Source organism: Cephus cinctus, unplaced genomic scaffold (assembly GCF_000341935.2).
Source record: "Cephus cinctus unplaced genomic scaffold, Ccin1 Ccin1_scaffold0805, whole genome shotgun sequence".
In the NCBI taxonomy this organism is placed as follows: Eukaryota; Metazoa; Arthropoda; class Insecta; order Hymenoptera; family Cephidae; genus Cephus; species Cephus cinctus.
The window spans coordinates 619,164-630,326 of NW_014333402.1; the positions used below are offsets into that span (position 1 = coordinate 619,164).

General features: G+C 34.9%; 3 protein-coding genes across 6 annotated transcripts; 2 read left to right on the top strand and 1 right to left on the bottom strand.

Annotated features, from left to right (window-relative positions):
* Positions 1 to 260: 260 nt before the first annotated feature.
* LOC107270556 (protein anon-73B1) lies at positions 261 to 1,621 on the top strand. 4 transcript variants are annotated; one of them, XM_015745668.2, is made up of 4 exons: positions 467 to 676; positions 777 to 1,069; positions 1,130 to 1,309; positions 1,393 to 1,621. In XM_015745668.2, exons 3-4 carry the CDS (start codon positions 1,139 to 1,141, stop codon positions 1,489 to 1,491), a joined length of 270 nt encoding a protein of 89 aa, XP_015601154.1. In that variant the 5' UTR covers positions 467 to 676; positions 777 to 1,069; positions 1,130 to 1,138; the 3' UTR covers positions 1,492 to 1,621. The 4 variants fall into 4 exon arrangements, with proteins under 4 accessions (XP_015601156.1, XP_015601154.1, XP_024943713.1 ...); XM_025087945.1 differs by having other exon boundaries at positions 777 to 895; XM_015745670.2 differs by lacking the exons at positions 467 to 676; positions 777 to 1,069 and adding an exon at positions 261 to 455.
* A 120-nt stretch (positions 1,622 to 1,741) lies between these two features.
* LOC107270543 (integrator complex subunit 5) lies at positions 1,742 to 5,667 on the top strand. The gene is made up of 12 exons (XM_025087930.1): positions 1,742 to 1,757; positions 1,905 to 2,306; positions 2,366 to 2,495; positions 2,570 to 2,979; positions 3,067 to 3,202; positions 3,277 to 3,946; positions 4,020 to 4,267; positions 4,344 to 4,549; positions 4,611 to 4,757; positions 4,827 to 4,967; positions 5,038 to 5,298; positions 5,379 to 5,667. The coding sequence occupies exons 2-12, from the start codon at positions 2,085 to 2,087 to the stop codon at positions 5,598 to 5,600; spliced, it is 2,793 nt and encodes a 930-aa protein (XP_024943698.1). The 5' UTR covers positions 1,742 to 1,757; positions 1,905 to 2,084; the 3' UTR covers positions 5,601 to 5,667.
* A 519-nt stretch (positions 5,668 to 6,186) lies between these two features.
* Positions 6,187 to 11,078, bottom strand: LOC107270549 (protein transport protein Sec61 subunit alpha). Its single transcript, XM_015745652.2, has 8 exons — positions 10,932 to 11,078; positions 10,670 to 10,737; positions 10,365 to 10,430; positions 10,039 to 10,249; positions 9,677 to 9,934; positions 9,388 to 9,554; positions 8,741 to 9,130; positions 6,187 to 8,645 (listed from the first exon to the last, which is right to left on the bottom strand). Exons 1-8 carry the CDS (start codon positions 10,936 to 10,938, stop codon positions 8,382 to 8,384), a joined length of 1,431 nt encoding a protein of 476 aa, XP_015601138.1. The 5' UTR covers positions 10,939 to 11,078; the 3' UTR covers positions 6,187 to 8,381.
* Positions 11,079 to 11,163: the final 85 nt, after the last annotated feature.

An 11,163-nucleotide genomic window follows, 5' to 3' on the forward strand; every position in this document is an offset into this window, starting at 1 on the left:
GATGATTTCCGGCGCTAATATCGACCCGCGACTTTTAATCACATCCTGGTTTTTCTTAAAATACATCACCTCCAATCATCATCTAAAGTTTCTCAATAACATACAACTTAGTTAATTCATCTAAACACTATTTCTATTCATCACGTATGGTCTAACTACTCTAATCTCATTTTAAGTAAATATCTAATGCACGTAATCACCTACAGTCGGCGCAAAAATCGAATTATTCTACATCAAGTAGCCCCATCTGGAATGGCCAGCAAGAAGATCCATTCACTGCCAACTTCGGATCATGTGAAATAACCTTTTGCGGATCTGCCATAATTTAAAGATTTGTGTTCCCCTGAAAACGTTATCCAATTACATTTCCTATTCAGATGAATTGAAAATATCGATCATCCAGTTGCCTTGTCAGTGAAGGTCGTTAATTAGAAGAAATAATCTTTCCGCGTAAGGTCAGCATTCAAATGTTTTAAGCAGCTCTGATAACGTTGGTACCATGTATTGCGGTGCAACTTCGCACAATACGATATCACTGTGATCGACTGTTGCTTGGGTTATTGATTTATGCGTACATATACATTTGTATACGGTTAATAAAAGCAGGAGTTGTATGATACGCATCAATGTGTAACTATAATTAGAGGACAAGTACGGTGCAGCAGATCGAATTGAGGTGTATTTATGATGCTAATAGCATATAATAGCGAATCGAGAGTTCTCTACACCCTTTTTTACGGCGATAGCCGTTCGTAACAAATAAAACAACCTTTCAGCGAAGTTCGCCGTGGAGAATGCCGCCAGATAAGAAAAAACAATCGAGTGGAAAACCTTGAACCCAAAAACGAGTGCTGAAAATAAACTCGGCATCGTGAATCGTTTCTGCAATCCGCACGTGCGTAAACGGTCTCCGGCAAATGCTAATGAGAAAAATGCTGTTAAATAATTAGCGCTATAATTGAAGTGCTGCGTAATTGCAGTTTACTTCTTCAGAACTTGCATGAATCATTATGAAATTTTTCGAAAATTTATTCATCTATTGAGACTGTGATCGCTACGTGAATAAAAAGTATATATATATAAAATTTAACGGTGACAGATGATGCATTTCTATTTATTTTATTTTCAGCAAACAGATATGGCTGACACAGATCCACAACTTAAAAGACTTTTATTACCTGCTGAGGAATCATTATTTGAACAATTATTAAGGATTGGCCTTTATATTGGAGCAGTCTTCCAAGTTGTTTGTTTATTGGCAATTGTGGTCTATCAAGCAGGTCCCTCTGATGGGGTTGCAGCTTTGAAGGTACAGAAATGTAATATGCAATTTTGTAGTTATTATTAATATATGTTGATAATTGGATATTACTTAAATTTTTGTTTATTCAGGATGATCCCAGTGACGTTGAATGTTCAGAGAATAGTCCACAAGTAACTCCAAGAAGGCCACACAGACCTAGAAAACAAGAAAAGAAAAAGAGACGTTAATGACGTCTTTTTTTATATCAACAACATTCCATTTCATATACTCATCATCCTCAAGTTACTCATAATTTATTATTTATTATACAAATTTGTATTGATATTATGTTAATAAATCGCTTTTACTAGAGTCAAATGAACCGATAAATGTATGTCCTGCACTATATAAAATGGAAGTTTTTAGTATTTATTATAATTACTGATAATGTGTATAGTGATGTGTGTTTTGTTTAGCTAATATAAATTATATAATCGAAAATATTAACTTTAAAGTAAGTAAAAGCGGGATATTACTAATTGTATTCATTATATCAGAGATGATATAATGAATCTCATAATATCATCTCTGATTATATTGTCCTATTTTTACACAACAATTTGTACTTGAAATTGAATTCAATTGGTTTGAATATGTTCAGTGCCACTGCAATGGCGCTTTTATGAACACCCATCTTTTCAGAATAAAGGTACTGTTTAGTAACCTAAAAAAAATATAGAAAGGAAACATCATAAAAACAACGCGAATATTTCATGTATTATGTAGTATTTGATTACAATCGCCTTAAACAATTATAACAATAATTGGGAACAATTCGAGAATGCCGCTTTGTAAAGAAGAATTATCGCATCATGATATTTCGGTGGAGGTTAGAACATTTATTGCTGGAGCAGCAAGATTTAATCAGAGTACAAATACTATCGACTTGGCAAGAACAGCTTTGTCTTTACTGAAAAATGTTCCTGCTACAAGAGAGGCAGTGCTCGAATATTTTTGCTCTGTTTTCTATGCAGCTGTTAGGAAACATGTTCGTCAAATTGAGGTAAGTGTTTAATAGGGTATTTTAGTTTGGTCTTAAAATTCAATAATATATTTTTACAGTCTAATAAAAGTCCACCAGTAAATGAAGAATCGATTATTGCTGAAATCCATGCTGTACTCAGTAGTTTCATAAATGGGAATCCAGAAGCTTGGGCACCAATAATATCAGCATGGTCTTTGGAATTATTAGGTATCCACTATTATTTTAGAGTTAATCAGTATCTCATTTTAACGATGGTTTTATATGAATGTGTTACATTGTAGGTAAATTGTCATCTGATTATGCAACTCGTGGTAACTTGACAGTGAATGCAGGAATAAATGAATTCCTTCAGCAATGGATGTCTTGTCGCGCAACACGCACTCTCATTGACATAACAGCACAATGCCTTCAGTGCCTAATGCATTCAGATACTGAATCCTGTATAAAAGCATTATTAGACACAAGTGTTTTGCACAGTCCTCACTTCGATTGGGTAGTTGCTCATGTTGGGAGCTGTTTTCCAAATACAGTCATTACAAGAGTTTTGTCTTGTGGCTTGAAGGATTTTTGTGCTATGGGATATGAGCACAATGTTCAAAATCCAAAATTAAACTCAGTCGTTGGAATACTTGGCCACTTGGCAGGAAGTCACTTTTACGATATAAGGACTGCACTAATTGATTTGTTCAACGTGAGTTGCTTTAAAATTCAATCCGTTTTGATGATGTATCTACAACATTGTATTTCAAATGTCAGTGTATTGTCATTTACGTCACAGTGGAGTCTAGATGAAAATCTCAATGCTGACGAAGATACAAAGAAACAGAAGATATCAACTGTACCATTTCTACTGAATTTAGCTTCGTTATCTCAAACATTACTAAAGGCCATAACTAGTAATGTTCTGCAGACTTGTAAGTGTATGACATCAAGCGATTTTCTGTAAAATGCTTTTCACACAACAAAATTCTATATTTTATTCTTTCAGTAAGACCAGACATTATACCTCAGCTAGCTTTGTTTGCTACAGAATGGTGTAAATACTTTGATAATCGACCAGAAGCTTTGATAGACTTGGCAGTTCATCTAGCTCTCGGATGTGAACAGGGTGCCTCTCAAATAATAAATATTTTGTTAGATACCAGCTTAAGCACAAGTAATGTAGGATATCATAGTGTTAATGCTGCCCAAAGTGTGAAAAACGTTTGTCGAGAAATACTCGAATTGATCCTACAAGAGATTGATCTACTAATGAGAAGTCAGGGTTCGCAATCAACTAATATTGCACTTTTGAGTTCTATAAAGCAGGATATTCCTTTAGTCATACCTCTGCTTCTAAATCCGCATCCACTACGTGTACAAACTACTGTGAGATTATTAGCCCTGCTTGGAGCACAAAGTCCAAACGTGATAATATCTTCAGCATCCTTTATGCTGAAAAAGGCACAAACAAATTTCCATTTAGCCGCATTAATACGACTTGTCGCTCATAATGTTATTACGTTTTCTGCTAATAAATCTGAAGTTGAAAGTCCTATTGTGGGTCATGGCTACTTCACCCAAGTAGTGGAGCAAGCAATTCGTGAAATTCAATATATGTCTTCGATGGAGAATGAAGATGGCAGACAAATTTTTAAAAATCTCGCAATATTGTTAAAGTACGTTATCCATGGTTTTTATAAAATGAATAACACGCAAAAAACCAAACATGATGTTAGTTATTCTTTTCAGATGGGAGAATTCTAACAAGGCGTCTATACTGAGAACAAGAATAATAACAAGAGCAATTAGGTCAAACTTACAACAGATTTCCAATTTGTTAATGAAGACGGATGATTTTGAATTGGCCAATGATATTGCTAAAATGTTAGATCTCCTAAGTGCACCTGATAAAGATCATTACATCCCCAGTATCGAACTTACCTTGAAGTTAACAAGAGCTATTGTGCGATACTTCTTTATATGCATTGAAGATAATGGTAAGAATAAGGTTACTATTAAGTCACAGAAAGTATTTGATAACTATCAACTAATACATTTTTCCAACATCTATAGATATTATCAAGAAGGAACGTGGTGTAAAGATAGTTTGTCGATTTCTTCGCGTTCTGACTCGTTATTCTCCATGTGCGCGTGTATTAGCTTTGAGGGAATTATTAAGAAATAGTATTTATAATGACCCAGCCAAATACTTTGGTGGAAAAGAGAAATTTGAACCTAAGATAGAAGATATGTTACTTTTACATCAGAATCACAAACAGGTATGAAAACTATCGCAAAATCTACATTACAGTAAATCTATATTCCCAATGTTCTTTAAAGGGTACAAGTGTTATGTTAGCACAGAGACATTCATCAGTATTTCATGCTGGAGTCATAGGTCAAGGACCCAGAAAGCCACCTCCAGACAATACACTTGACAAAGAAACTATAACATTGAACAGCATGCTTTTAATGGACGTAATTAAGGTAAATCTCTTAGCACTCACGAATTCACATAAAATTCCTAATTCTATAATCTATTACCCTGTATCACAGGCTTGCTGTAGTACACCAGAATTAGAACAGTATCCTGTCAACTTAGATGCTTTGACAATGGTCAGTTTACTATTAGTAGAACTAGTATCTCCAGACGTTATGTATAATGGATTACCATGGCCAGAGGAAGAATTTACAAAGGTAACTATTTCTAGTTGTTATGCTGTTAATGTTTGTTTTTTAAGATAAATAATAATTAAATAATCCATAGGTCACTGTAGAAAGAGATTTGCAGATTAGACGAACATTTAAGGACGTTCCTCTACTTTGGACATTATTGGAGCTAACTGCTCGATACAGACCTGCATTGGTATATTGTTCAGTTTTGTTAAGAGCAATTGCTGCAACGGTCATGGCTAATTGGAATGTTACTGATGGTATGTCATTAGCTAACGTGATGGCACTTGGACAGTTATTACCACCACCACTCGCTAGCATAAGAGATATTTTACCTGTTCTAGATCAACATCAGGTACTTGTTCACTGTACATTAATTTCTTATATGTTCTAATTTATTTATAATGTATGATGTATGTGACTGCATTCTTTTAGATTAACACTGTAATGAGAGAATGCGTATGGGCATATATGCATGAGAACGTGCCATCGCCAGCATTATTTACTCGCAATGAGGGTACCAATGTAGCTTGGCGCGATACAGACACCTCAGTTCCTAACATTCGTTTCACGGAGACTCTACGTCTCGTATTTTTATCAAATATTAATAATTTGGGTGCTCTTTATTCGACGCTTTTCTATACTGAACATAAGTGAGATATTCTTGGATGTAGAGAACGTCAGTGTAAAATAAATTTCTCAATTTGCATTGGATTTGATTCAATCGATGACTTTACGTATTTATTTAGTTGAGGAGCCTTCATATTTTTATAAATATATTTGTATATACACGATTATTGGGTTGTAATTGCGATTTTAAATAAGTAATGTTATATTAACCATATTTTGATCCTTTGGAAAATTTTTATTTTGCGGTGAAACATGAACTGTAAGTGTATCTAGAAAAAAGCAATGTAAGCTGCATTTTGCTATAGGGAAAGTTACATTTTTAAAATGTTTTTCATTCAATTCCAACTGTTTAAATAGGATTGAACAGGCATTATTGACTTAAAAAATTATACTGAAACAATTGATCGTTTAATCAAAAGTAAATTTTTTAGACATTTTTAAAAACTAAAAGTAACATAATCCATAACGAGTTACGTTTTATACAGCCTAAAAGATAACTGTGGATTATACATACTTCAATAATAAGTACTATAAGTGTAAGTAAAAGAATATACATTGATGATTGTACACCAAAGAATTTTCGGATATCAGAAAAAAAGAAAGACACAAGAGGTAATTTTCATTTTTTAGGCAAGATCGCATGGAATATGTGAAATTACATACATACTTTTGTAATTACGAAGAGCAGTAATAATGTATTTAAATAACTGTATGTACGCGTGAATCAATCAAATTGAACATTGATGATCAACTTTGTTTAGTATTCCTGATTTGAAATGACGCATGTGCAAAATCGATTCATCTTTTATGACATCAAAGTATATAAGTTGTAACCGCGTAGTCCATGCGTTTGTACCTTAAGGCAAACTTATTTGCCCTCATATTTATTATACAAAGACGTTCTCCTAAATACAAGAAAGAAATAATTATTTACTTTGTATTATCAATAATAATACGGGAATGAAGGTTCCTAAGATGAGCGAACACCGTTCTAATCAGTCGCTGTACGAATACCCTAGGTGGGCGCCTCGTCCTGTCCGAAATGATTAAAATGATTACATTGCGAGCAATGATTTACATTGATATAAAGATCAAGTGATTTCATTGATTTACACCGAATCTTTCACGATGTTCTGTATGTTATTCAGGATCTCAGACCGTTATAAAAAATTCATTACCTTTAACAGTTTTTACTATATGTATGAAACCTGTCACTTGAACAATATATTACTGTATGTAAACGTTAACAATTATCCAATTATTCATGCATTTGGGAATTATTTTTTAACGTACATCGTCAACAAAGTGTTATACTAGAACATACAGGAGCATGTTCAGAAACTTCAGTAAGTATAGCTGATAAAGAAAGATGCAACGTGCTAAAATTATCCGGAGTAAGGTTTCTGAACGCACCCCAGTTGGTGAATTCTTCCTAGGATAAAATCTTCATAATCTTATGGAATGGCGTTTATATAACATAGAAACCTAAACCCATCGATAAGCGGCTTCTTGCAAAAGAAAATGTAAGAAGTAAGAAGTAACACATACGGCTTCATCCAGCTTGAGCAAGATCCAATCAAATACGGATTTTTCATCATTTATAAACTGTGTTACTTGTTACGTCTTATGTTTCCATATGTGTGGAGCCCATCAATAGTATCAAAACTGAAATAAAGTAATGAAACAACCATCTACGTATCAAAGATATACATAGGTAGAAGTGTCTCCGGTTTCCAACGCTGGAGTGAACTCAACGCTTCATGGCATAGTACACCATATGGAATTTTAACTCATCTTTGTGAGGACACCTTGATAAAATTGGTTAATAATTTTTAAGTGTTACGAGGAAGTACAGTAACTCGTGGATGGAGAACTTGGATCCTTAAGGAAGACCAGAATTACTAGTTGTGCAAATACTAATGTGACTGAGGCTCTCAGCAATGGGAATACCAGTGAATCAATAAGACAAGACTGAAGGCCCATAGGTTTAGTACAAACAAGACCACCCACAAATTACTGATAAAAAACTAACTTGTTGGTTTTTTTTTCAACAGATTAGTAGGTATCAAGGGTCTCGAAGAAGGGATGTAAAGTTTGTAATAATCTTGAGTGTCAATATTTCTTTGAAATTACTGAATCAATCTTTGTTACCTTTGTACATGTCCTATATGTATAATCCAGTATAACTGGGATTTAGTTACAAAAAAAAGAAGCAGACAAAAACCTTGTTTTAAATTAAGAGAAATTGGTATACATCACCATAATGATAATAATATAATTTACAAGGTTTTTTCTGCGTAAAAAAAAGATGTGTAACTCTAAGAAATACAAATTTTAGTATGCAAGACCTGGAATCATTTCTACTCTTGATTGATGCAGCTTTTACTATTCTTTTTTTTTAATTGTTCTTTTAAACGTTTTTCATTGATCCAACAACTTTTGTCAATAAATTCTATTTGATGTGTACCATAGAATTTATCAATTTTATACATACAGTAATGTGTATCCTATTGGTAATTTGGTACAATAGCACGAATTCAGGATACAGTAGTAAAAAATATGAATTTCTCAAACGCACTCTGATATTTGGCTATGCCTAGTGAAGTTCATTTGGTAGATGATACCACTAGACAATCCAAATATGAATATGTTTATTCATCCTTCATAACCACGCAGGCCCTCACTCACACTTGCTTAACTGTCGCGCAACTAACATAGCCGACAGTGCCGGCTAGACTTGTTTTATAATAAATTATGCAGTTCGTGAGTATAAAAAAAATTCACTTTCAAAATCTAAGCATCCTGTGCTTAGAAAAGTAGTGTGCTCATGCCACCCATTTCACTTTGCTCTTTGACGAAGATTTCGAAGTACTGATAGATAATTGTCACAGCTAGTAAGATACCAGTACCGGATCCAATTGCGCCCAGGAAGTCAGCTAGTACAGACAAAGCTCCGATGCAAAGACCACCAAAGGCTGCAGCTGTGGGTATGTACCGATTTAATTCACGAATCATGGAGTTATCTCGATGACCTCTCATCACCATTTGTTGCTCCTTCAATTGTTTGGCTACCTGTAAGCCAAGGAAGATAAAAATAATTATCATATTTTATAATGCACCGAGTTTCAATGATCAAGAGCAACAGATAAAATAGTAAATGAACTTACGTCCTTGGCAGAGCTTCCAGAAACTTCGATCCAGGTCTTTGAGAAGAAAGCACACGATCCCAGCATAAACAAAATATAAAGGAAGGCATGTACGGGATCTTGCAGGATATGTCCGACAGATTCGGGTGGCGATAGGTAGTAGCAGAGTCCGCCAACTGGATAGGAACGTGCTGGACCGCCACCACCGACATCAGACCATACGCCAAGTAAATTGACAATAAGATTTCCCTGGAATTTGACAGCCAACATCTGCGAGATGACGTATAAGTTCGAGACGAGAGCAGATTGTAAGATGATGGGGATGTTGCTCGTGTAAAAGAGCTTGATAGGGTAGCTGCTGTATTGACCACGGTACCTCGCAGATTTGATTGGTAAGTCGACGCGGAAGCCCTGTAAATGGAAGTACAAATACTTTTAAATAATTTATCGATTTCTCTTTGTTTTATTGAAAATATTTATGCATTCCTATAAATTAAAAATGTAATGTTGCAATGATCTGTTTTAAAGAGCTTATGTGAAGTCTCTTTAATCCAGAATAAATGCATTTGCTTTCCTTCCATTCGCAGCCAACCCCATTGGTGCGAATCAATGGAGCGGTAAGAGTTTGGAAGGTAGTGCTCAATTTTTGTGAAGAAATTTCAACTTACCTGGAAGTATATTACTATGGCAAAGACGAGAATGGTGGCAAGTAGATTCATAAGGTTGGGCAGGTTCTGCCGGTAGAAGGCCTCACGAAGAGCGCGAACCTTATCCTGTCTTGTAGCTAACAGATGGAACAATGCAATTACGGCACCCTCAAATTCAGTACCCCGTCCTGTAATAAAAAATAAAGATATGAACTTAAGAATGTGTTATGCTGAAAATTTCTGAATGGTATGTAAAAATAAGGTGAACGTTACACAGTATTATAAAACAGGATTTTCATATTGAACTTACCAGTATTTACAGTAGCTGGAGAGAAGGCCTTCCAAACTATTGTTTCACAAATATTAGTAGCAATGAAGAGTGAGATACCACTGCCAAGACCATATCCTTTCTGAAGCAACTCATCTAGAAGAAGTACGATCAAACCAGCAACAAAAAGTTGGATAATGATCAGCAGACAAACTCCAGCACCAATTTCTGCAGGATCTCCATACATTCCAGTCATCACGTAGACAATCGCTTGACCAACAGTGATTACCATGCCAAAAACTGTTGGTAAATTAAAAAAATTAGTTGAAGTTGGCGAGCAAACAAAATATTATTGTAGATCTTCACAAAAATTGTAAATATAAACAAAGATGTACTCTACTTACGCTTTTGAGCTCCATTGAATAATGCTCTGTCTTTTGGTGTGTCACCAACTTCAATGATTTTGGCACCAGCCAAAAGCTGCATGATCAGTCCAGATGTTACAATGGGCGAAATACCCAACTCCATTAAAGTTCCTCTGTTGGAGGCAAGGATCACACGGATCCAATAGAAGGGATCTGCACTGTCCGAGGACATAATGCCGAATAGTGGAATCTAGAAAGAACATGACAGCTACTTTATTGCAAGAATTTTAGGTGACTATATTCATTTATTGAACAGATGGATATCAATGAAGGCTTAAGAATACCTTGAAATCTATATGACATACCTGACAGCATACTAAGAAAATGAAGAGTGTGATTGCTGTCCATAATACTTTTTCCCTGAATTGAATCTGAAATAAGGAAAAGAATTATGACCATACATGTTTTTCTCATATACTTTCTCTAAATTAATAATAGTCACACAGAACCAATATGAAATTAAACATAGAAACAGCTGGTAGGAGAAAGTATCTCATCCACTGATATTAAACACCAGAAAATAAAAGAAACACAATCAAACCTACCACGAAATACGGTAAAAATAACGGTTTACTCAAAATGAGGACAGGAATAGTCGAGGCAAACTCACCTTTCGTTCAGGCTTCGCTATTTCCGGAAGTATACCGCAAAACGGCTTTATCACCTCCAGAAATTTGACTAAGAAATAAATAAAACATTTATCAATAAATTCCGGCAGTCTCTTTTAAGAAACACGAAACTAAAAGCATGCAATATGTTTTACTATTTCGACAATACGTGAGGCGTTGATAAGAGGTTACTAACTTTGAAATTATGGTATAGCAATGAATTAAATTTGGCACATTTTTACAAGATTCTGAAAGAATACTCACTTCCCATGATGATTTTAATAAATCAATATCTTATATACTAAATTCACGACGTCTTTCACTGTATAAACAAGACAACTCTAGAGCTTGGACACTACCAAAGTGAGAATACGATGAGAGGTAGCCAAGCACTCCGCTGGCAAATGGCAGCAAGTCGTGGCTCTTGTCGCCGACACGTATCAATACGCCGCGATCACGTGACTTGATGATGTTGGCCGGCTATGCTTACAAAAAT

Bases quoted from the DNA above. Each gene is read 5' to 3' on its own strand.
- LOC107270549 (XM_015745652.2), bottom strand. The intron at 9,935-10,038 runs GTAAGTAGAGTA...ATTTACCAACAG, and splicing joins ATTCAATGGAGCTCAAAAGC to TTTTTGGCATGGTAATCACT. The intron at 9,131-9,387 runs GTAAGTTGAAAT...TTCCATTTACAG, and splicing joins CCATAGTAATATACTTCCAG to GGCTTCCGCGTCGACTTACC.
- LOC107270556 (XM_015745670.2), top strand. From the start codon at position 1,139: ATGGCTGACACAGATCCACAACTTAAAAGACTTTTATTACCTGCTGAG. The intron at 1,310-1,392 runs GTACAGAAATGT...TTGTTTATTCAG, and splicing joins ATGGGGTTGCAGCTTTGAAG to GATGATCCCAGTGACGTTGA.
- LOC107270543 (XM_025087930.1), top strand. From the start codon at position 2,085: ATGCCGCTTTGTAAAGAAGAATTATCGCATCATGATATTTCGGTGGAG. The intron at 2,980-3,066 runs GTGAGTTGCTTT...TTTACGTCACAG, and splicing joins CACTAATTGATTTGTTCAAC to TGGAGTCTAGATGAAAATCT. The intron at 4,550-4,610 runs GTATGAAAACTA...TGTTCTTTAAAG, and splicing joins TACATCAGAATCACAAACAG to GGTACAAGTGTTATGTTAGC.